The sequence below is a fragment of the Danio rerio genome, chromosome 4, assembly GCF_049306965.1.
Source record: "Danio rerio strain Tuebingen ecotype United States chromosome 4, GRCz12tu, whole genome shotgun sequence".
Taxonomy (NCBI): domain Eukaryota; kingdom Metazoa; phylum Chordata; class Actinopteri; order Cypriniformes; family Danionidae; genus Danio; species Danio rerio.
This window is the reverse complement of record NC_133179.1, coordinates 71,992,501-72,018,386: the sequence shown is the minus strand read 5'-3', so window position 1 is coordinate 72,018,386 and position 25,886 is coordinate 71,992,501. Positions and strand designations below refer to the sequence as shown.

Below are 25,886 nucleotides of genomic sequence, written 5' to 3'. Positions count from 1 at the left end.
CTCAACAGAGAAACTTAGAGAGAGAGTAAATAGCGAGTATATTTTTGGGGAACTGTCCTTTTAAATCAGGAAACATGTTCAGAATGAGCATAAATATCTGAAAAAACAACTAAATTAAGTAAGAGTCTCTTTAAATCAGACCAAAAACACCTGATTTGACATTATTTTGCCTGTTTTAGAAGAGAAAACCTGCTTAATCTTTCTGAAATCAAGACACTTTGTAGGTTTATTTTAACATCTTGATAAGATATTCATTACTATATTCATTAAGAATGTTGGAAACCGGTAACCATTGACTTCCATTGTATTTTCTACAATGAAAGTCAATGGTTACCGGTTTTTAGCTTTCTTTAAAACACCTAATTTTGTGAAAGAAACTTATAGAGGTTTGGAAACACTTGAGGGAGAGTAAGTTTGAGACCCAAACATTCTTAAATAGACAGTTAACCATAGCCCTAACCTTAACCTACTTAACCTTGACCAAAAACAAGACACTTGTGTCGTCATTTACTCATCCTTTACTTGTTTCAAATGCTGTTTGAGTTTCTTTCTTCTGTCGAACACTAAATAAGATGTTTTGAAGAATGCTGGAAACCGGTAACCATCGGCTCCCAATGTGTTTTCTTTTCTACAATGGAAGTCAATGGTTACCGGTTTTTATTATTTTTTTAAAACAAATTTTTGTGGGAGAAACTCAATAGAGAAACTTGGAGGGAGAGTAAATAGCGAGTATATATTTGGGGAACTGTCCTTTTAAATCAGGAAACATGTTCAGAATGAGCACAAATATCTGAATAAACAACTAAAATAAGTAAGAGTCTCTTTAAATCAGACCAAAAACACCTGATTTGACATTATTTTGCCTGTTTTAGAAGAGAAAACCTGCTTAATCTTTCTGAAATCGAGACACTTTGTAGGTTTATTTTAATATCTTGATAAGATATTCATTAGTATATTCATTAAGAATGGTGGAAACCGGTAACCATTGACTTCCATTGTATTTTCTACAATGGAAGTCAATGGTTACCGGCTTTTAGCTTTCTTTAAAACACCTAATTTTGTGAAAGAAACTCATAGAGGTTTGGAAACACTTGAGGGAGAGTAAGTTTCAGACCTAACCATTCTTAAATAGACAGTTAACCATAGCCCTAACCTTAACCTACTTAACCTTAACCAAAAACAAGACACTTGTGTCGTCATTTACTCATCCTTTACTTTGGTTTTTCCTCTTCTGTCGAACACTCAATAAGATGTTTTGAAGAATGCTGGAAACCGGTAACCATTTGCTCCCATTGTATTTTCTTTTCTACAATGGAAGTCAATGGTTACCGTTTTTTTTTTCTTTTAAACAAATTTTTGTGAGAAACTCAATAGAGAAACTTGGAGGGAGAGTAAATAGCGAGTATATTTTTGGGGAACTGTCCTTTTAAATCAGGAAACATGTTCAGAATGAGCATAAATATCTGAAAAAACAACTAAATTAAGTAAGAGTCTTTTTAAATCAGACCAAAAACACCTGATTTGACATTATTTTGCCTGTTTTAGAAGAGAAAACCTGCTTAATCTTTCTGAAATCAAGACACTTTGTAGGTTTATTTTAATATCTTGATAAGATATTCATTACTATATTCATTAAGAATGTTGGAAACCGGTAACCATTGACTTCCATTGTATTTTCTACAATGAAAGTCAATGGTTACCGGTTTTTAGCTTTCTTTAAAACACCTAATTTTGTGAAAGAAACTTATAGAGGTTTGGAAACACTTGAGGGAGAGTAAGTTTCAGACCCAAACATTCTTAAATAGACAGTTAACCATAGCCCTAACCTTAACCTACTTAACCTTAACCAAAAACAAGACACTTGTGTCGTCATTTACTCATCCTTTACTTGTTTCAAATGCTGTTTGAGTTTCTTTCTTCTGTCGAACACTAAATAAGATGTTTTGAAGAATGCTGGAAACCGGTAACCATCGGCTCCCAATGTGTTTTCTTTTCTACAATGGAAGTCAATGGTTACCGGTTTTTAGTATTTTTTTAAAACAAATTTTTGTGAGAGAAACTCAATAGAGAAACTTGGAGGAAGAGTAAATAGCGAGTATATTTTTGGGGAACTGTCCTTTTAAATCAGGAAACATGTTCAGAATTAGTAGAAATTTCTGAAAAAACAACTAAAATAAGTAAGAGTCTCTTTAAAACAGACCAAAAACACCTGATTTGACATTATTTTGCCTGTTTTAGAAGGGAAAACTTGCTTAATCTCTCTGAAATCAAGACACTTTGTATGTAAGATATTCGGTCCTCATCTAGAAAATACTTCCTGATTTAAAGGGTTAGTTCACTCAGAAATTTAAATTCGCTCATTTTCTCACTCGTGCTCAAAACCTGTTTGAGTTGATTTCCTCTGTCGAGCACTAAATAAGATGTTTTGAGGAATGTTGGGAGCCGGTAACCATTGACTTCTATTGTACTTTCTTTTTGACAATATAAGTCAATGGTTACCGGTTTTTAGCTTGCTTTAAAATGCCTAATTTTGTGAAACACTCGAGGGAGAGTAAATAGTACATATATTTTGAGTGAACTGTGCTTTTAAATCAGAAAAGATGTTCTGAATAGGCACAAATCTGTGTAAAAACAAGTGTCTCTTTAACCCAATTTGGTGACCAAATACACCAGATTTAACATAATTTTGCTTGTTCTTAGGTGGAAAACTTGATTAATCTTTCTGATATCAAGACGCTTGATTTTTTATTTTAATGTCTTGATGAGATAATCTTATTTGTCTACACAAATCTTGATTTAAAGGGTTAGTTCACTCAGAAATTAATGACTAGTCCTTAAATACACAGAAATGAATGGCTACACTAAAACTTGCTGGATAAGTTGGCGGTTCATTCCGCTGTGGCGACCCCGTATTAATAAAGGGACCAAGCCGACAAGAAAATGAATGAATGGCTTCACATCTAAAGACCAGTCTAGATTTGGGCTATTCTTAGACGTCTGTTAGATTTTCACTGGCAGCCCAAGTTTAGCCTTGTTTTAGCCGAGCTGTCTACGTCTGTTAAACGCAACATCGTTTGCTGGGTCCTGTTGATGTTTAGAAATATGCTGGAATCCGGCACTTCTACAGTATTACCTATGGTAGTCGGTGGGTGTCAACATTTTACAAAACATCTCCTTTTGTGTGAAAGGAACTGGTAAAATCACAAGGAGAAAAAAATGAGGTCATTTGTGTTTTAACTCAGTGGAACATTCCAGATTTACACATTTAACAGCAGCAGATGTTCATTTCCGGCTCAGTCCCTTACTCAATCAGGGGTCGCCACAGCGGAATGAACCGCCAACTTATCCAACATATGTTTTAGGCAGCGAATGGCCTTCGGCTCGGAGATTTACAATTAACAGTTGACGTTTAAACAAATATGGACCTTCATAGAGCAAAAATGAAACGGATACATCGTAAAACTATATAATATTAAAAAGTATAACAGCTAAACTAAATTAAATATAAAAATGATACAATAATAATAATAATAAGTACACATTAAGGGTTTAGATCAGGGGAGTTCAAACCTGCGGGTTTTAGCTCATACTTGCCTCAACACACCTGTAAGGATGTTTCTAGAAAGCCTAGTAAGAGCTTGATTAGCTTGCCCAGGTGTGTCTGAGCTAAGCCTTGCAGGACACCGGCCCTCCAGGAGCGAGTTTGGACATGCCTGGTTTTGATGTTACACATTATCCAAAGACTTCCCTGCTGAAAAATCCAGCCTAGGCTGGTTAGCTGGTTTTAGCTGGTTGAACAGGCTGGTTTTAGAGGGGTTTTGGCCATTTCCAGGCTGGTTTCCAGCCATTTCCAGTCTGGTCTTAGCTGGTCAGGCTGGAAAATGACCAGCCTGGATTAAGCTGGACATAGCAGGTTTTGGCTGGGCACCCAGCCTGGCGAAGCTGGTTTTAGCTGGTCATCTCCCAGCCTGACCAGCTAAGACCAGGCTGGAAATGACTAAAACCAGCCAGGTCGACCAGCTAAAACCAGCCTGGGCTTGTTTACGCTGGTATTTTCAGCAGGGTTTACTTGCGTTTCTCTCTCGTCTACAGAAATCAGCCCGTTTTAATTTCACGGTGAACTGTCCCTTTAAGAACCTGCGAACGCGCACTAGACTGAAGCCTCGGCGGGATGAAGCAGAGCAGCACCTGAGCACAGTTCCTGGAAACACTCCGTCCACAAAGACACTTTTGAAGCCACCCAGCAGACGTCGCGTTTTTAATGTCGGGTCGTTTATGAGTGCTTGAGCCCCGCTCGCGTCCTCCGCCGTTGAAATCTCTCTTGCACTAAAGGGCTTATGGAGTTGAACGTGTGAGGCCAACCCAAAGTGTCAGTGTTATTATCTCCTTTGTTTTGTGAGTGTGTGTTAGCTGAATGTAAAACTGATTCGACAGCTTTAATACCCATTTGATATTTCTGAGGCGGTTTTGCCAGCAGCATTTTGAAACTGTTCAGATTGTTTGACGACTGTAGTCTCTCCTCATCTTCGCTTTAGGTTGAGCTCCGTCCTCTGAAGGCTTTTTAAACGACGTGCCGTTTGTTTACGCTTTTCGCGCGCTTTTGTATTCCGTGGTGATTCAGCAGTATCTGTGCATGGTTTCTTATTTATGTTTGTGTACATATAAACGACACACTTTCTGTACATCTTTCTGAAATACACATTATTTAAAAAAAAAAAAAAAAAAAGCTGTGTTGAAATGAATTACATGAGTTGTTGTGGGATATCCAGTTCAGTTCATCTGCATTTCTATAGCGCTTTTATAATGTAGATTGTGTCAAAGCAGCTGAACATAGATTATTTCTGAAATACCGTAAGTGTTTACACTAACCTGTGCATTGTTCACTCACAAGATGGCGCCAGAGTCCAAAACTGCAGACGCGTGAGTGTGGATGTGTTCACTGGCGGACGGCATAGATATATACACTAGATGTCGCCTGGCCTATTGTTGTCTATTGGGCGGAATGCGTCAATAGCGCCGCCATCTTGCTACAGGGTAGCGCTCCTTTGAAATGAATGCGGGACCAAGGTACAGTGGAGGATTGTGGCCATGCAAAGCCAGAGATATACACATATACACATATATCTATGATCGGGAGTTTTCCTGGATGTTAGTATGTAATTTTTTTTTTTTAATTACGAAAATTATAATTTTACATCACTTTTCTACATTGATGGATCAGTGACCGCACGGGCATTCCTGACAAAAAGCTTGTGTTTGTGTGTACTGAAATGTACTATTCACCCTCCCTGTTAAACTTGATCTAATCATGTCCTGAAACACAGCTCCTCTCCTGCTTTCACTGCTCATACTGACGGAGGGAGCGATTCGTTTGTGAATGAATCCCCTGAACGACTCTTTCACTAACGTTAGCCGACAATAATACAAGTTTCTGGCAGCGCAGCATCTCGTTGTCATATTTCTTTTGCATTGTTTGCTGATTTTATTTTAACAAAACTAGCATAAGCCGAGTGTTTAGTGCGAGTTGGAGCTGCTTTGCCGTATGGTGAATGCAGTAAGTGACTGTTATCATCAATAACGTGACCTGATTAGCACAAAAGTTCAAAACATATAAAAACAGAAAGAAACTTAATGTTACCTCTGAAATGTTCTGCCTTTGTGTTTTGTTTTCTTTGTTTGCTCGTTACTACACTCGTAGACAGCGCTAAAGTCCCGCATCTTCACGTAATAACACTGTGTTGACTAGTGCGGTTGAATGACGTTTGTCCTGGGAGCCCTGTACCAATGTGGCGGCGCTATTGACGCATGCTCAGAGTCCCTATGCGATATCTAGTGTATATATCTATGGGCGGACCGTTAGGGTTATTGGAAGTTCCAGGATGAACACTGTATGGCCTGTAGCCAGCCTGATGAAAGGAGTGGTTGTTTTTTTTTCCCCAAAAAGCGGGCCTTTTTGCAGTCATACGCGTTTTTATTTAACTGTGAGATTTAAATACTGCATTTTAATGACTTTTTTTTTTTTTGCTGGATAAGCTAGTCAGATGCCATCATAACCACACTTTTTTTTTTGATGTACTAAAAATATTTCCTAAAAAATATTTGCTTAAAGACTACATTTTTAAAATACAAATTTATTCCATCATATATCATTAGGAAAAATAGCAATCTGTTAAAGTTTTAAATAAAATAAAAAAAAATAGCCTACTGTCATTTATTAGACCAGGGTTTCCCAAACTTTTTAGCCCGCAACCCCAAAAATGATCATATCAGTGGCTCGCGACCCCCATTTTTCAAGGTGGTTGTACTGTAAATATGTAAAAGTTGCAGACACAACTATAGGCAAATATAAACATGAGCTTATTTACAACACAAAACTGCAACAGCCTATTAGCCATATAATGTTTTTTAAAGTCATTTATGGATTTAATTATTTTTTAATTAAAATTAAAGGCTGATGGCTGATTGTTATTTTTATGTTGTTGTTTCTTTAATGCAACTATTAACCATATTCTGTCGGTTATGAATAAAATATGGTAATTCTAATAGTTTAATAAAATTTATTTGAGTTTTTGGATATCACCAAGCGACCCCTTGTCATTGTCCCGCGACCCCCACTTTGAGAACCACTGTATTAGACAACCAAAGAGCTTAAAATAGGTAACGTCTAGATCGGATATGCGGCCGGCCGGAAGTGCGATATGCACGTTAATAAAGCAGCATCTTTTAATGACACTGTATAACAATAATTAATATTTTCACAGTACTGTGAGGGTTGGGGTGGGGTTAGGCGTTAAAAAATAGATTTTATTGGGTAATTTAATAGATAACATAACTAATACTCGGTACAACTACAGTTTTGCGCACATTCCCACGTTCAGTTCATCGTTAGTAAATCCAAACGTGAGCGATTCTAAGCGTGAAACCTGGCGTACGCAAAGTTTTTGTGCGTACGCAGCGTTGATACATGAGGGCGCTGGTGATTGTGATGGTAAGTGTTGTATTGTCGTCTTTCAGGTCGTATCTCAGCTTTAATGCGCTTTTTAAATAGCTAAATAAACAACAACGCTTCTGCTTGCCATCACGACAGTAATGAGATCCATGTGGTTTTATTTAGGCTACGTCTGTTTCACACATTAACCACAATGTCTCCTTGTCCAAATTATGGCAATGTTGACAGTGAGAACGTCATCCAATGTCCGTTTCTGCGACTGCTAGCGAAACGGGAAAAGGCGGTACACTGCTTTGACGGTATTCAATTCCGCTGTGATAAAGCTCTATGGCAAGACATGTGGGAACCCTGAGGGTAAATCTAAACGGCAGTACATTGGAAATGAAGAGTCGTACGTCAGATTCGTTCGATTTATTCACCAGTAAATGAATGTAAAGTAGATCAACAGCTGCTCAACACTTAAAACACGGCATACCTCATGGTGTAAGGCGTTAAAAAGGCCACTTACAGGGAGAAACAAAGCTAAAGAAACGAAAGAAAGACCGCCGTTGAACCCGCATTCATCCTCACACCTCGAGTTGCTCAGCGTACGCCGAACACTCCATCCTTAAAGCCAAAAATAAATACCACCATCCCGAGAGGAGATTTGATCTCGACGTTCTCTCAGTGGAAACCCTGCCATTAAAAAAATCAGCGAGTCGGAGAAGCGAGTGGATGTAATACTGACCTCTACAGGAGCGGGAGAAGCCGTACAGAACTTGAAAATCCTACAACAAAAGGAAAAAGCGTCCCGGTAAATCTCCGGCCTCCATCGCAGAACTCCTTCAGTAGCAGCTAAATTAAAACTCAGAGGAATGTTGATGAATCCAGACTCCCGCTCCACTATCAAACCTCACAGTAACTTCACAGTCGGTGAACCCACGGCTTTCCAGAGCAATAACGGGATGCAGAAGAATAACAGTTCTCGATCAGACAGACAGACGGACGGGGGACATGTGCTGCTTCACAGGGGTGTGTATGTGTGGGTCACACACACACACATATATATGTACTGTATATATACACACACACACAGGAGGTGATTTAGGCTTTCTTCTCCTGGAGGACTCGGTGCAGTTGGTCTGCGTCCTCGGCTGTTTTGACGCGGATCAGCACTGGGACGGGCACGCTGGGGTTCTTGTCGTCCACGGGAGGGTTTGGCACACACACCACCATCACATTGTTTTTGCCAGTTCGTGAGCAGGGCATGGAGGAGGGCACCATGATGTTCAGCAGGATGTTCCCTGCGCAGAGGGTAAAGCCAACACGCATACACTATTACAAATACACCAGTTTATATAAAAATAAATACATAAATAGATTAATTGACCACAAAAAAAAGGTAATTTCTAAAATGCATAATAATAAAAATATATAATTAGATGAGCTAAAAAAATTATGATAATATTATTAATAAAAATAAATTTTACAATAAACACATTTATTTTATTTAAAACACATCTAAAAAGTACATTTAAAAAAAACTTATTGTACAACAAAAATAAAAACGTATAAAATACTAAAAATAATTGTCTATTTTCTTTTTTTCTCAATTTTTGAACCTCTTCATATTTTGTATATATAATAATAAACATAAGATAATCTGAAATAAAAATTATTTTTAATAATATAATATTAATGAATAAAAAAATGTATTTAAAAAAATTATTTATTTTTAATTTATAATTATTTCTTGCAGGGCAAATATGCATTAAGCCAAATTATATCAGTTCTAATTATTAAATTCAAATAAAAATGATGCAAACACAATATTATACTATTATATAAAATAAATTTAATCAATAAAAATTATTCATAATCTCTAAAACATATAATAATAAAAATAAGAAAATAATAATAATTAGATAAGCTAAAAGATAATATTATTAATAAAAAAAAATAATAATTTTACAATAAACATCTATTTTATTTTGAACACTCTTAAAAATATATATATTATTTAAAATTAGTAAAATTTAGTAAAAAGGATTAACTGACTTATCCCACCACAAAAATTATAAAAAGAAAAAAATTCTAAAATGTAAAGTAAAATAAAATAAGTTAAAATAAAAAAATTATAAAATTGATAAAATTTAATTACATTTAGTTTGTGTGCGCGCATGAAGTGAAACTAAATTAAGTTCAGTAAATTAAATTCAAATAAAAATGACAAATTGTGCTTATGCAAACACACTCTTTAACAAAACACTATTATAGAAAATAAATTTAGTACGTAAAAAATGATAATAATCTCTAAAACATATAATACCAAAAATAAGAAAATAATAATAATCAGATAAGATAAAAAAATGATATAAATGAAGTACATAAAAAAGCATTAACTGACTTCTTATCACAAAAAAAATGTATAAAATGATAATCTCTAATATGTAAAATAAAAAATAAAAGATAAGCTAAAAATAAAATAAAATTATTCATAAAATTTATTTAAATGTAATTTTTTTGTGTGTGCATTAAGACAATTTAAGTTCAGTTAATAAATTAAAATAAAAACGACAAATTGTGCTCACGCAAACACACTCTTAACAAAAACACTATTTTATAAAATTATTTAGTAAGTAAAAAAAAGAATAACTGACTCATTTCACCACAAAAATATATTTATATTCAGTGTAAGTCAGAATTATCAGCCCCGTTTAATTTTTTCCCCAATTTCTGTTAAACGGAGTGCAGATTTCTTCAGCACATTTCTAATCATAACAGTTTTAATAACTCATCTCTTATAACTGAATTATTTTATCTTTGCCATGATGACAGTAAATAATATTAGACTAGATATTCTTCAAGACACTTCTATACAGCTTAAAGTCACATTTAAAGGCTTAACTAGGTTAATTATGTTAACTAGGCAGGTTAGGGTAATTAGGCAATTTATTGTATAATGATGGTTTGTTCTGTAGACTATCAAAAACAAATATAGCTTAAAGGGGCGAATAATTGTGACCTTAAAATGGTGTTTAAAAATTAAAAACTGCTTTCATTCTAGCCGAAATAAATCAAATAAGACTTTCTCCAGAAGGAAAAATATTATCAGACATACTGTGAACATTTTTTCTTGCTCTATTAAAACTCTGTATATTTATATAATAACAAAATGAATAAAAATAATATGACCTAAAATAAAATAATTTATCTTAATTAACAGATTCTTTGGCAGGGACAGGGCATATTAAGTTAGCCAAAAGGATAATTTTTAAATAAAAACGACAAATTGTGAGCGCACAAACACTTTAAAGAACTAAACAAAAAACAAAAACTAAAGTAAATTTAGTAAAATAAAGGATTAAATGAGCTACTCCACCAGGAAAAAAAGACTATAAAAAATTATAAAATAATAAAATAATCTATATAATTATTAATCTATATAATTAGCTATTTTAAATGTATTGTTTTTCTTTGGCAGAGACAGTGTACATTAAGTATTAAGTTAGCTAGTTTTCAAATAAAAACGATGCGAAAACAACAAACAGCAGACGCAGCTATCCTGATACATACATTCTGTATTTTGACAAAACAAACTAAATACACCAACGTTGTGTAAAATAGATCATTTGCTGCTAATAATAATAATAATTAATTTACATATTGACAAAAATAAACTAATAGTTTCCGACACTAGAGGTGGACGCGTTTCAAGAAGTGTCCAACAGGGGGAGACAGATCACTGCGTCTCGTTCTCAGAGCACAACCTTTGACCAAGTAAAAATGGACAATTGCTCTTGATTGTAACTTTATATCTCACAATGAACACAGAAGAACTTCAGTGTGTGTGTGTGTGTGTGTGTGTGTGTGTGAGAGAGAGACTCACCCAGGTTGGTGTCTGCGCGCACTAGCAGCTGGAGTTTGCTCTCGGTGGTCATCTTCAGATGCAGCGTCCCGACGCCCTTCTCCTTAAACTCGCCGTCTTTCTTGTAGAACAGCTTACACCTGGAAACGTGAAGTAAATATAGCAGACCGGCGAGACTAACGACGTGTTTACAAGGCAAGAGGCTTACTTTTTGGAGTAGAAAGCGTCTTTCTCCTTGATCTCCTTCACCACAGGCACCGGCGGCTCCTCAGAGTCCTCCCCGTTCTCATCTGAAACAAGCGGAAACCCACTTTAGGAGTAAACACCACCAGTAAAGCTACAAACGTTAGCATTTCTTACGTAGCTTAGCTTGACATCGTATAGTCGCAAGCAAAATGAAAAACGTGTACTCAATTAAGGTTAAAATCCGCATGAACCGGAAGCTGCGACCGTTATTTTTTCCGCATTGTGACGCGTTTCCTAAAGAAACGGAATATTAAATGAGGCAAGAGTGGGCGTGGCTTGTTTTCTCTTCTGCTGTAGTAAAGTAGGCGTTTCATTCAGAACGACGGGGAAAGGGGTTCCGTAAGTCGTTACAACCTAACAGACTCCTCCTCCACAGCATTTCGGTTTCTTGTCATAGTGACTGACAGCTGGAGGGGCGTGGTTAAGTATGTTAGCCACTAGTGTACGAAATTTTCAGATCGCCATATCATCCCCCTGTGAGATCGTCGATACACGAAACTATCGCAAGGGGGCTTAAATAAAAGTGTTATGTTTATTTATATTTAATATTTTATTATTATATTCAACTATATCTAAACATTTCGGCTAATTTTTTTAATAATAGCTAATAACCTACTGCGTTTGCATTACGTTGGATCTTGGATACTTACATACACAACTTTTCACTGAGCTCAGTAAAATGTTATTAGTAATCTGTTCAATAACTTGTTAAAGCCAAAACGAACGGTAAAATGCAGGTTGTAATTGAATTTAATGTAGGCTAGTTTAAATAAAGTATATTTTAATAGCCGATATAAATAAATATAACATATAGCATGTTTAAATTAAATAAATAGGTTATTTGCCGAATAATGTGCTTGTCCTTGTTTACCACTCCATCGAATTAAATAAAAATAAGACGCATATGTACATGTTTACTCTGTGTATATGAAGGAAAAAGATCACCTTAAAACTTAAATAGGCTATTAATAACAGATATACTTTTTTTTTGTGAAAGCAAAACTGTTTAAACCCCGTAGAAAAGTGCTTTTTACATTAAAAAAAAGGACAAATTATTGATAAGTATAGGCTTCATACACATTTTTACAGCTAAAACTCTTTTCCAGAACTTTTGAGTCATCTTTCATGACGTAATGTTCCATGCAATGTCTACATATACATGGTAAATAATACGAAAAACAATGACGTTCAGCTTTATTACAGCATATCATTTATCACACAACAATCAGTTTTTATATCCATATAAAATTGATTTTGATCAACGTGAGAGCAAGTTTTAGGCCAAGGACAGAAAACAAGACGGCTAACCTATATTCAGGTTATATTAGGTTCCAGCATCGATATCGCAACGTGTGCATCCGCAATAGTCACATCGCAGGATTTGCAGTGTTTGTATTATATTTTAATATAGAGTTTAAACATAATGGAGTAAAAGTTGATCATCTGGATGCTTTTATTTTCACGCAAACATTACCATTTTCATTACACCCTTCACTTGTTTCAAACACTTACGTTTCTTTTTTTTAAATGAACACAGAAATAATATAATCGAATAACTCCTATGGTACTGAAATAAGTAAATAAATGAATAATCTGAGTAAACCGTCCCCTTTAAGGCCTGTGACTGTGTGAACATTTCAGTCATTCAGAGTTTAAAACATCCGGCCACAAGATATGTTGTGTAACTTTAATAAAGATGAAATAATATAGAATGAAGACTGTGCAGTGTTGATTATTCAATATCTGTACCAGAATAGCGAACACCTAATTCACTTTTATCTTTACTATATTTGATTCATCCATGCTTGTCATTTATTTGTTATATTGACCTTTTTCATGGCTGCTGCATGGAGGGCGCCATAGCAACAAGCGTCTTCCGGTTAGAATGCTAAAAACTTGCGTTTACAGCGTGTACAACTGGTAATTTGCGCTCTGAAAATGGGTTTCAATAGCCGCATTTCCACTATCGGGCCAGTGCGAGCCAGGGCTTTAATGGGGCCGGGCCGGGCTAATAGCCCGGGAGGTTGAGAAATGAGGCCGAAATCATGTCGCATTTCCACTGTCGGGCTAGTAGCTCACAGCGCGTCACTCAAACACCGCCCACAGAACGTCCCCGAATCAAACGTCACACAACCCGCCCACTTCAGCGGGAATCAGGACAGGCAGATAAAGCAGACCATAGAATCATCACGAAACGAAACCATTAAAATGAAGACAACCAAAACAAACAAACGACACGTCACTGTACAGCAGTACATTATATGTCTGTACGCACAGACCTGTGTATTTCCATTCATTACATTTGTTTACTCACCGACCGACTGTTGGCATTGTGCATCAAGTGCTCTCGCCACTAACGGAGTGACCCAACACAGAGAGCGCACACATCTATAATATAAAGCCACAGAAATTCTCCTTTATAACTCGATATGGCATGTATTTTATAACATCCTCGTTTTGATAGACGTCGTGTTAAGTTTTCAGCACAAGAGCGAGTAGCCTAATAAAATATAGCCATATTTGTTGCGCTCAGCAGCTATTCACTAAAGCTCTTCATTTAAAGTTTCATTTATAAATTTAACCACGTCATATAAAAACAAAAACAGTTGTTTGAGGATATAGAACACATTTTGTGTTTGGACTTTCCCCCGATGCGTTTAAAGCTGCGCTGCGCAGGACTGAGTGACAGAAACAAAGGTATAGGCTAGATTCTGCTTTCACTCACCCAAATAATGCTCTGTTTGCGCGATTTGATTAATATCATCGTATCCAAATACTTTATAAATATTTACTTATATAAATATTTACTTTATTTAAATATTTCAAACTTTATCCGGTGATTAGTTTTTAGAAAATATCGAAAATCTTTTTTTTTTTCAGACAGGTCTTTGCAAAATGAAAGTTAGGCTATATGTGGCTTTAAAACGATTTGATTTATGTATTGTATATAGGCTACCTACATTGTTATAGCTAGCTTTTATTTATTTTATATTGGTTAATTTATTTAATGTGATTTTATATTTATCCGATATTTGTAATTTTTTAAATTATATTTCAATATAGGCTATTTTATCAAGATATGACACTATATTGTTTAAAGTCTACAAAAGTGGGCACGTGATTTGTTAAGTTTAATGTCTTTCTGTTGTATTTATATTGTGTATTATCTCCAGAATAAATAAAGAAAAAAGCTGCTCGCGCATAACAGAGCTGTGAAGGAGCGCTCTTGCCCGGTCGTACACACACATACATGTCTAAACATGCACAAACAAACATTTTAAACTTGACAAAAACTCTGGAAAACCTTTACTGTCTGCTGTGTGTTTAATATGGTGTAAATATTATTATGCGTTATTGAAACATAAAGGAGGACGCAGCAAAAAACGTCACTATAAATTAAAACTACTTTATTATTGTATGCAGCAGCCTTACATTTAAAAGGGAAACATAAGGGTGATCATACGCAAAAAGACCCCAGACTATAAGGCTAGATGTTTTCTTTCCCTTATTTCTTTATTTGTTTGGCGCATGTACTCATGTGCGATCAGAAAACTGCCCGCCTCTCCTTTCACTCCGCCCCGAAGCCCCAGCTGGCCCTCCTTGGCCCAAGGTATTCGGAGGGCCGAAAAAGGCCGGCCGCTGGCCCCAAGAAAGCCCCGCTTTGGCCCGATTAGGCCCTGGAAGTGACAGTGGAAACCCCACTTGCCTTGGCTCGCTCGCTTTAGGCGCGATAGTGGAAACGCGGCTAATGACGTTTTTATAGATAGCAGAGTGTTTTTGTGACGCACAACTTAGAAATGTGTCTGTTAAAGCCGTTATAATCTGTCACGTGGTTCAAGCGCGTCAGAAATACGAGAAAAACATTCTCCTAGTTCACGTGTCTGCCGTCAGAAATATAGTGTGTGTGTGCGTTCCCGGCCTGTCAGCTGTTAGCTCAGCGGCTCTTCAATACACACACACAGAGAGAGAGAGAGAGAGAGAGAGCAAACCAGAGTACTGGCATGAAACCTAACAGGTATGAAAGTCGAGCAATTTACAAAAATGAGCAATAAAAGTCTGTTATTGATCCTCTGCTGCTGATTTGCTGTTCATTCTAATCGCGAGCCGTTTGTGTTTTATTTTGTGTGTTGTTTTCACCACGGTTTGTGTTTTTCTTTCATTTCGAAATGACACTAGCCTATATTTTCACTTTGTCACAGTTATTAAATCAGTGTGTCAGTGGCACAGTACAGGCTACGTGTGTGTGTCAAACATTTTGGTGAATTACATTAGTTTGGGCTGGTTATATATTTAAAATAAAGAGAAAACGTTGACTTTAGCGATGACGAGGCTTCATTTAAACTGCAGAAGATGCCGTCTGACAACCAGGGGAAAACGCCTCACAGCAGCTGTTTTCCATCCTATTAGATCGCATTTCTTTAAATGATCAGTCCCGGAGATGCTGCTGATGGACAACAGTATTAGTTCAAAGAGGATAAAAGCAGGTAACATAGATTAAAACTCGTTTCAAAGCTGTGCAAATGTGACTGTTTACACGCATCAGCTGCCGACCGGAAGTTCTTCGCATTCTCCTTGCGCAGCATACACGCAAAGCATAATGGGTAATTTTGCGTTCCAAGAAAAAGGGCTATACACACTTTATTTTAGCGGCTGAATGAGAGCATCATCCGGGTTTTCAATGTGAACGCACTACTTACACTATTTATACTACAAAATGGCGTAGAACAGTGCGCAAGTATGCGATTTGGGACGCAGCTAAAATCCTTCAATAACTAATCGAGCTAAAGTGATTAATTAATCAAGGTTTAATCATCCCTTAAATAACAGATTTTCTGAATTGTCTTCAGAACAAACCACTGTAAACCAACGACTTGGCTAATTACCCCAGTGAAGCCTTTAAATTGCACGAAGCTGAATACTAGTATCTTGTAATATTAAGTGCTGTCGTGATTATGACAACAAAATGAGTTATAAAAAACAATACATTTACAAGTGCGCTGGGAAATAATTAAAGAACTGAATTAGACAGGCGGCTTAACAATACTGACTTCAACTAGTCATACTGCGCAGCTCTAGCCATCAAAGCAAAGCAAGCGTGTACCTGCAGTCTGGCTGTTGCTGTCCGAGTTGACCACAGGACTACTGACGCTACTGACGGCTGAGCCAAACACAGCAGAAGAAGAAGACGAAGAGGAGAAGGAAAACGACGGCGCTCCACCTGACGACAGCGCCCCGAGCACCGAGCTGTCCACCTTCTTTCCGAAATTAAAGGAGACTCCCGGAGGAGCTGCTGGCTTTTCTGCTGGAGGCTTGTCGTCCTTGTTTTTGAGGGAGACGGTCTGCGGAGCCGCAGCACAGGATGCCAGCGGCTTCCCTGGTGTTTCGTCTGCCGCCCCGCTGCCGTATTTCCTCTCGATGCTGGCCAGGTGACGCTCGTAGTCCCGGAAGATGGGGTTGAGGTCGCACAGCGGGTTGTCGTTGACGTGTTTGGTGATCCAGTCGCGCACCGAGCAGTTCAGCGCTGTGAGCTGCCGGTTGTACTCTTTACTGCTGGGGGCGGAGCCGTTGGAGGTGACCTCACCGTCTGTGGGCTTGGAGGGGGTGGAGCTGCTGAATGTTAAAGGACCTGTGCATGAAGAGAGGGAGATACATAATTAGGGATGCAATGGCTCTTGGTAAAAAAAACGTATTGTCTCGTCGTCCTCTCACAATTCGGTGCGTCCTGTGATCTATAGTTCATAGGGATGTAACGGTATTGTAAATACCGTCATACCGCAATATTAATTTTTTCGATATTACCGAAGTCGCATGACTCGGTAAAACTATAGGTCTTCTGAGAAAATTTGCTCAGGCGAATGAAGCGAACGGGAGGTAGCGAAAACTACAATTCCCATCAGCCCATGCTTGACCATCATCCCTTGCGGTCTGTTGTCGCTACAGATCCAGTAATGCGGAAATGGAGTGTGCTGCTAGAATGCATGTACACTTTCTCATGCATTGCACATGCGAAGACCTCTCCAATCACCTCCAAGTATGTAAATCAGTTGCTGACATCACATTTCCTCATGTGTCTGTGTGTGTGTGGGGAGTTTCTGTGGGTTTCAGCATGGCGAGTGAAGGAGATACAGCGCAAATGCGCAGATGAGGCCAAATCACAGCGCACTGCAGTCACGCATACAACATACGATTTTTAAAACGCTCAACTTTTAATTAATGCAAGAACATGCGATACATTTGTGTGAAGCTGTTGCATTGTCAGGTGTTCGTTAACGGTCAACAACCGCCTGAATGTACTTTACCCCTTACTTCATGGATAATTAAGTGTAGTTTTCTGTACTAATACACAACAAATTACTGTGATGAGAAGGGCTGCTTCCTAAATATTAGAGTTGGGGTCGAGTCCACCTTTGTCGAGTCCAAGTCGAGACCAAGTCCTTAACCAGTCGAGTACAAGTCCGAGTCTGAGTCCAAAAGGGGTCGAGTCGGACTTAAGTCCGAGTCCTTAACATCCGAGTCCGGCCGAGTCCAGACAGTCTTAAAACTCATTTATTATTTTTTCTTTTGGCTTAGTCCCTTATTTATCAGGGGTTGCCACAGCGGAACGAACTGCCAACTAGTCCAGCATATGTTTTACGCAGTGGATGCCCTTCCACCATTCACCCATTCACTCTCATTCACACTCACACACCCCGGCCATTTTAGTAAATTAAATTCCCCTATAGCGCATGTGTTTGGACTGTGAGGGAAACCGAAGCACCCGGAGGAAACCCACACCAACACACGGAGAACATGCAAACTCCACACAGAAACACTCCTGACTCCAGTCCCTGTGCGGCAACAGTGCTAAGCATTGAGCCATGGTACCACGTATGTAAAATAACAATAATAATAAATCAAATATATTTTTCTATTAACAATTAAACTGTTAAATGAAGAATTTAAACTTTTTGTACATTTTTACAAAATGACTTGTATTTTTTGTTAGCTTGCTTCAAATTAAAATAAAAATAGGAGGATATATGTCGAATTTTTATTATTTTACAAGACTCACACGATTGACATTATTCTAATGCCACTTTTTCACATTTCTTGTTTAAAATACGCTTGCATTACCAAGGCAAAAATGCATTTTTATTAACATTAAACATCAAATAACAGAGAACTGTTATCAGCCCCAGTGTGGAAAATGAAACCATACTCATGCCAACTGACCCAGATCAGCACAGAACATAAAAGGTTCAGCAAAGGGAGACCATTCGGCTTCACCACTGTCTTAACAGGGAATTAACAGTCAGAAAGATTTTGTTTTAAATAAAGAAAGAGTGATTAAATAGTGGGGGCGATTGGGTGCAAAATAAAACCCAGTGGGAATCAGACTGAAAAAATAGTCCAGTGCAGATTTCTAGGCTCTTGATCTGGGTCTATCTGTTAATGATAGCCTGAAACAGGGGTTCTCAATGTCTACATTAAAAGTTCTAAATCTGAATTTTTTTTATTAAGGTCAAAGCAAAGAAATTAAACAATTGATATTACATAACTTGTTTTTAATAAACATCCATAAGATGCAGCACGGTGGCGCAGTGGGTAGCACAATGGCCTCACAGCAAGAAGGTTACTGATTCGAGCTGGCTTAGGGCAAAATAAACACATACTTATCTGTTCATTCAACTTTGAACTGTCTATTCTCTTCATCAATTCTTTTCAGTGAGACTGACATCTTCTTCCATTAAAATGATTGCTTTGCTGCAGTGTGTTAAAACAGGCGAGCACACACGATTATCCAGCATGATCATGATTAGGCCCAGCCCTAACCAATTTGGAGCCCTAGGCAAGATTTCAGGTGAATTCCAGTAAATTCCACTGCTAGTGTACATATACTCATAAGACACTTATTAGCTTTGTCTTGGACATTCTTTCATTTTAATAAAGCAAGTGTACATTCCAAACACTTAGAAGTTTTTGCAACTCTGGGACACCTCGAAAAAATACGCAGCGATTATGCATTGTGAAACCCGTGTAAGTTTTGCAACTGGACAAAACAAAAATTAAAACAATATGATGCTGATCTTATTTTAACTAAACATGCTATGAAGCAGAAAAGAAGGATGAAGAGTCAGGCAGGTATTAGGCCTAAAACATGCCTAATGATTTATACAAGATAAATTCAGGTCTAAAAAGACAACATATAATTCTCATTCATTCATTTATTTATTTTCTTTTCGACTTAGTCCCTTTATTAATCAGGGGTCGCCACAGCGCAATGAACCGCCAACTTATCCAGCATGTTTTACACAGCGGATGCCCTTCCCTTTATATGCTATGGCCAATTTAATTAATCAATTCACCTATAGTTTTTGGATTGTGGGGAAAACCGGAGCTCCCAGAGAAAACCCACGCCAACACGAATAGAACATGCAAACTCCACACAGAAACATCAACTGACCAAGCCGTAGCTCGAACCAGCAACCTTCTTGCTGTAAGCCGACAGTGCTACTCACTGCGCTACCGTGCAGCCCACAGATAATTCTATAAAACATATTTTTTGTATCTTATGGAATTGTCGAATTAAATTAATATTCTTGCAAAAGACTTCTCAAATTATCTTAATACATCGCTCCTGTTGTGTCTTTGTGTTCCAGTTACATTTAGGACACATTTCTGTTATTTATTTAGAATATTAATTGTATAATAATAATTATATATATATATATGTATATATATATATATATATATATATATATATATATATATATATATATATATATATATATATATATATATATATATATATATAAATAATATAAATATATATATATATAAATAAATGGAGGGTGGGGGGCTTTTGAGGATATAGGTCATAGTCCTGGTCCTCTGTTCAAAAGACAGTGATGATGACATCAGCATACAACTATGCATAATTCTGAATTATTTTAAAACGAAACATTTGAGATGATTAATTGTGCAATACACATATTCTTGCACTCGGTCATTGACTACATATAAATAGAATCAGAAATGTGTCATTATCAGATTCTCTCTTGCATATTCAACATGGCAGATATATACTGCTGCTCACAATCAGTGATGTTTATTCTCACACAGAAGACTCACATTGTGGACACAGGCACCCCTAATCTCTCCAATGTCTCTCATCAAAATATTACCTGAATATTAATTTTTACACAAATTCAAAGTCAAACCTCATTTTATCTTTAAAAAGATTAAATTATTGCTTGAATTTGTGGACTTAGTCCACTGATTATCCATTCTGAATGTTGTCTGGATTTTAATATAACTCTACATTAAATTCATTTGTGCTTATATTGACTTAATATGCAACTCCAAGCAACATTATTACAACATTTTTGCTATTCCATCATTTAATTACTGTAATTTTACACAATCTTTATACTCTCCTAACCCTATCCTCAAAAGCAGAAGCTGATCTGGGATCTGGGATGAGTTTATTATACGGAACGCGTCCGTCAGTCAGCATGTATAGGCTACACTGATTCAGAAATGTGATGATCGACGCACATCTTTAATGGAAGTGAATGCAGACATTTTTATATTCATTTTAACGTGCTTTCAAGCCAAAATAAAGCGAAAGCACAATTCTCTTGAACAGCTCTTGCAGTTCTATCGCATTTCAGATCGCTGTGTTGACGGTGCTTTCACTTTTCATAGAAAGATTAAGCATAAGGGGGAAGAATTGGAAAATTAATCGGGATGATTGCGGGGATGTCATTACAAGAGTCACACAGGAAAACTTTGAATATTACGGAGTCCGGATTTGAGAAGCCCTGGCCTAAATCAAGCGCTGAACGAATATTTCTCTGGCTCAGAGCCAAAGAGTGAAACTTTGAATCTCACAGTTATTTGCGGATATATTGACACCAATATAAACAACAAAACAATATCGCCAAGATGTTTTAACATCATCCCTACGATATGAATGTACAATTCAAGTAAATAAGCTCTTACCTTTCTTTGCTTTCTTTCAACATGTCGGTAGAAGACAAATTATTGCTGAAACCTAGCCACGCATTGTGTGATTATGGCTATTTCTGGTTACACGTTTAGGGTGATGACGTGCTTATGCTGCCTGCTGGTATGGTGCGGTGGCGTAAATAAAAGCTGACATGCAGCCAGAGAGATCGCTAAATTCTTGTTATACTTTCATGCTGTTATTTATTCATTTTTAATATCTTTATTTGTGTTGTGAATGATGTGGACTCGACTGGACTCGTGATATTTTCCGAGTCCAAAATGTCCAAGTCCGAGTCAAGTCCGAGTAAAAGTTTCCCCAAGTCCGTGACAAGTCCGAGTCCAATGAAAACTGGACTCGAGTCCGAGTCCAAGTTCGAGTACCCCAACACTACTAAATATACATACACGTACATAAAAGTGAATTAGAAAGAGATAGTAACGTACCACTGTTAGTTTTAGCAGATGCAGGAACGTTGAAACCTGTGAATGACGGAGCCACTGATGCCACGCTGCCATTGGTCAGGCTGGCCATGGGTTTGAAGCCAGCACCATTGCCGAAGCCAGAGAACGAAGCCGTCGCTGTGGCTGGAGCCAGAGAAAACCCCTTAAACGCTTTGAAAGCCCCTCCACTCTCTCCCTGCGACAAAACAGCAGTATTGATGTGAACTATAATCGCTTTAAATAAACAACTGGGCGCCTGCTGGGATGCAGGAAGGGTTTTACCTCTGCAACGTTACGCCGCTTGGCTTTCTTGATGGCGCGGTTTTTCATCACATCATCACTCGCAATCGAAAACGTTCCTGCCTGAAGAGACAATAATTACCCCTGGTTAAAATTGGCAAGAAGCACAGCATGATTTGTAAATACGGAGCACAAATATCTACACAAAAAATTATATTTAAACTTAAAGCGCTTGAGAGAATAGGCTAATATGTTTAATTATGTTTAAATCTTTGCACAAAATCTAATTAATAAAATTCTTCACACTGCCTCAAAACTTTAGTCCATCATTAGCTATGTTTCGATCCGAAAATGCTAATTAAATTTATGCGCAAAACTGGATTATAGACGCGCGAATAAAGCAGCGTTTCCATCCAACGAGTCAAAGCGAACAAAATCGTCACTTTCTGATTAACTGGCGCCAAATATCAACAGTAAAGACGTCAATTGCTGCGTTTGGAGAGGCTGCGTCAATCTTTTCTTCATTTAATAAATGACTTCTGACCTCAGAAGACGATGCTGACATGCAGTGAAGTGAAGGTGGCGTTTGAAGGTGTCAGACGTGGAGCACAGACGTTCTTGATTCTGGATGTCATTAATAATATAACACTAATACTGAAACGGTAAGGTGTTTTAGGCCCCGTTTACACTAGTGCGTTTTAGTTTTAAAATGGCGTTTTAGATCAAAAACGATCCGCGTCCACACTAGCATCTCTGAACATTTCTCCGTCCACACTACGCCACCAAAAACGTATATCACGTGACCATTCGCGCACTCTGGTCATGCCCGTTGTAGTATAAACAGGAAGCATGTGTCTCGCTCGGCATTTGGTTATTGTTAGTCAACAAACGCCGATTGAACATTAAACGCGATGGCAAAGAAAGCAAGAGGTATTTTTGTGGACAGACGACGAGGTCGAATGTTTAAATTAGGTTTATTTTACATGGATATCTATCTAAACACGTTAAAAAACAAAAAGAGTACGACATGTCTTACAAACGAGTAACGTTGTGTGTACATGTACGGATCAAAGGAAACATATTCCCAGCTTTTATAAACTTGTTTTGCCTTTAGAATAAGTTTTAAAATCACTTTGAAAAAAAAAAAAAAAGTCATAACAAATTTTATTAGTAACTGCAGCTTTTACGCTTGCTAGATGAGTCCTCTTTAGGCTAGATCATCTCATTTCAAAGCGCTCGGTTCGGCCTGCGTGGACTTCGAAGGACTCGCCTTTGAAGTCTGCAGCGTCTGAAATGAGACGCAGCTATTATGTTCTGACGAATGTTAGGAAAAAACATCCATAGTATGAACCAAACCAAATACGACGGACATCAATGGCTGTTTTCCAGCCGTCTTCAAAGTATCTTGTTTTGTGTTCAACAGAGGACAGAAACTCAAACAGGTTGAAACAAACAAACGGCGAGTAAATGTTTATGTTTAGGTGGACTGTAACTTTAAGTGTTGTTTTAGACGCATAGTTTGGTTAAGAGTGTTTCCACTTGGAAAGTAATGATGTTTGACAATGAACTAGTGCAGTGCTGGAAAGTGGCGCACCTCTTCTCCATCATCCTCCTGATCCCAGTTCCTGTCGGTCAACTCTTTTTCCGCAATCCGCTTGGCCATCACAGCTCAACTGTTAAACACAATCATGACAGTCATTTAGTCAACTAATATAAAGGGATAGTTCACTTAAAAACGAATATATGAAGAGTTCAGAAACGTCAGAAATTTCCATCCAAAATGATTGAGGTAAAGTTTAAAACTCGTACATTCGTTCGTCTTCAAGACACGACTAAAAACTCAACTATTTAGTCTCCACTTTCCTTCCTAATCTGCAATTCCCTCTCTGGCTCCACCGCTAACTGTATTACATAAAAAAAATTTACTAATGTTTTTGCGTCTTAGACTTTACACACCTGAAACTTGCCTACAGCACTTATTCATTGTTGCTCTTAGTTGTGTAAATTGCTTCCTTGTCCTCATTTGTAAGTCGCTTTGGATAAAAGCGTCTGCTAAATGACTAAATGTAAACGCACCCCACATGTTTTGGCACTGTGGTTATGTTAAAAAGCTTTGCTATGATGCTTCGGTTTTTATCAGGTACGCTTTAATTTTAATTTTGAAAACGTAAGTTTTGGATATTTTAATTACGATAACTTGACTAATGAAGTTTGTGTTATTAACCTATTTATTTTGTTAACTCAGTTTCATATTCAAAAGTGTTAATTTTCCAACAAAAACCCGGATTAATTGTGCTTTATAAGGAACTGAAAAATTACTTTTGCACTATTCAGCATAGTGCTAATAGAAACGCTTTAAAATCGTCCAACCGTGCTCTAGTTTCAAAACTTTTCATTAATGTAAAGGTCCTGCTTGTTTGTAATTATGAGAACTACAAAATGTTGGTGTTTTTTATTTTATTTTGTATATTTAAATTTTTTTATTAGCATCTACATAACTATGTTTGATTGATTGTATAATTTTTGTATTGTTTTTTTAGGTTGTTCAGGGAAAACAGAGGAAAAATAGCCTTCTGGCTAATTCTGGTACATTTGCAGTAATTCTAATAATGTACAAATAAATAAAAAACTTTTTTTTTTTGTTAATTAATAACACTCTTGTTTTATTTATTTACTTTTTTGTGCTGTTGTTATTTTCTTTCTATCACCTTGGCATTACTTTGTTCACTATATTGTCATGTATCTGTTGTTTAAAGTTGTCAAAAATTGTAATTGAGCTAAGCCTTCAACAAGAAACATAATGAAACTTTCTCTTCCGATTTCACATGAAAGCAAACGAACACATTTGGAATATGAACAAATTGAGAAAAGCAACAGTAGGCTTTAAAAATGTTGAGTAAACACTTTTTCCAGGGTGAACAACTCGTCACGTGATAAGTTATCCGGCTAAATAAACGGTTAGTTCAAGTCTACAGGTTGGTTACTGAGGTAAATTTGGTTTTATATTCGCACCTTCGTTCATTTAACTGTCTCTATATAGGGTTTACCACGCTATTTTGAATATTCAATCAGAATTAGCATGCGAGTATGACTTTAAAACAACACCAACACAATATAATTTGATAGTCATTGGCTGCTAATTTGATTTCCTAATTTAGAATTGAGGTAAAGTTAGTTTATATTTGGATATTCAGACAGTAATGATATCCTTTTAGAAAAGTATATTTTGCTAATTCTGAATTAGGAAATCATTAGCAGCCAATGACTATCAAAGCACAGCCATGTTTACAGTCAACTAGATAGTGATGGTGTTGTTTTGAAGTCATACTAGCATGCTAATTCTGACTGAATATATTAAAAATAGCGTGGTAAACAATATAGAGACATTTAAATGAACGAATGGGCGAATATAAAACCAACTTCACCTCAATATTTAGATTTAGCACAGAATACTTTACTGAAATGGCATTATTAAGCAGAATATCCGAATACAAACCCAACTTTAGGTTAGGTTAGTTTCGCGGTCAAGGTTCACATTATTGTTCCTGACCCAGGAAGAAGTCATGTTTGCTTATATTGTGCTGTCAACCATACTATATCATCACAATTTACTCATTTAAGAGAAGATTACGTTCAAATACACCTCAGGATGGCCAAAGTATTTCAAATCGTGCTGAAGTATCACCGGACATGACCGACTGAAATGAATGTCTGAGGCACATCTCGATTGAATGAGCTGAGAGGTTGCGCAAAATACCGGCAGATGAATATTACACCCCTTATATTAACTTTACTACTCAATTTCTGCCTGTAATCGCGTTTTAAGCATGTTTAGTGAGCGGGTATGCTTAAATAAAGCGTTTACACGAACATTAGCCTTTAAATGTGGTAATGACGGGCTGGTTCTCTTCAATACACATAACCGTCACATCGCAATGCTCAGTGTGTAAATAAGCAGCCGTTTGGTGAAGTTTTATAATTACCTGAACACCGTTTCCCGCCAACCGTTCGCGTCACACACACTGGTTAGATTGTTTGAATGATGACCGCGGGAATCTCATGCATATAGAAGCAGGCCGCGCGCTCACACCGCCATGTTACAAACGCGTCTCGCACTGCGCTTGCGCGAAAAGCAGCGTACTACTCATGCGCGCACAGTACCGGCATCAGCCT

General features: G+C 37.2%; 1 protein-coding gene across 3 annotated transcripts in view; it reads right to left on the bottom strand.

Annotated features, from left to right (window-relative positions):
• Nucleotides 1-7,090: 7,090 nt before the first annotated feature.
• nup50 (nucleoporin 50) overlaps nucleotides 7,091-25,886 on the bottom strand; it is a 161,007-nt gene continuing 142,211 nt past the window's right edge. Inside the window, 8 exon segments of one of the 3 annotated variants that reach the window (NM_201580.2) lie at nucleotides 7,091-8,232; nucleotides 10,818-10,936; nucleotides 11,005-11,086; nucleotides 16,144-16,668; nucleotides 21,477-21,669; nucleotides 21,756-21,836; nucleotides 23,308-23,386; nucleotides 25,697-25,803. In NM_201580.2, the coding sequence (NP_963874.2) occupies nucleotides 8,033-8,232; nucleotides 10,818-10,936; nucleotides 11,005-11,086; nucleotides 16,144-16,668; nucleotides 21,477-21,669; nucleotides 21,756-21,836; nucleotides 23,308-23,376 (1,269 nt within the window). In that variant the 5' untranslated portion in view covers nucleotides 23,377-23,386; nucleotides 25,697-25,803 and the 3' untranslated portion in view covers nucleotides 7,091-8,032. 3 annotated transcript variants of the gene reach the window in all.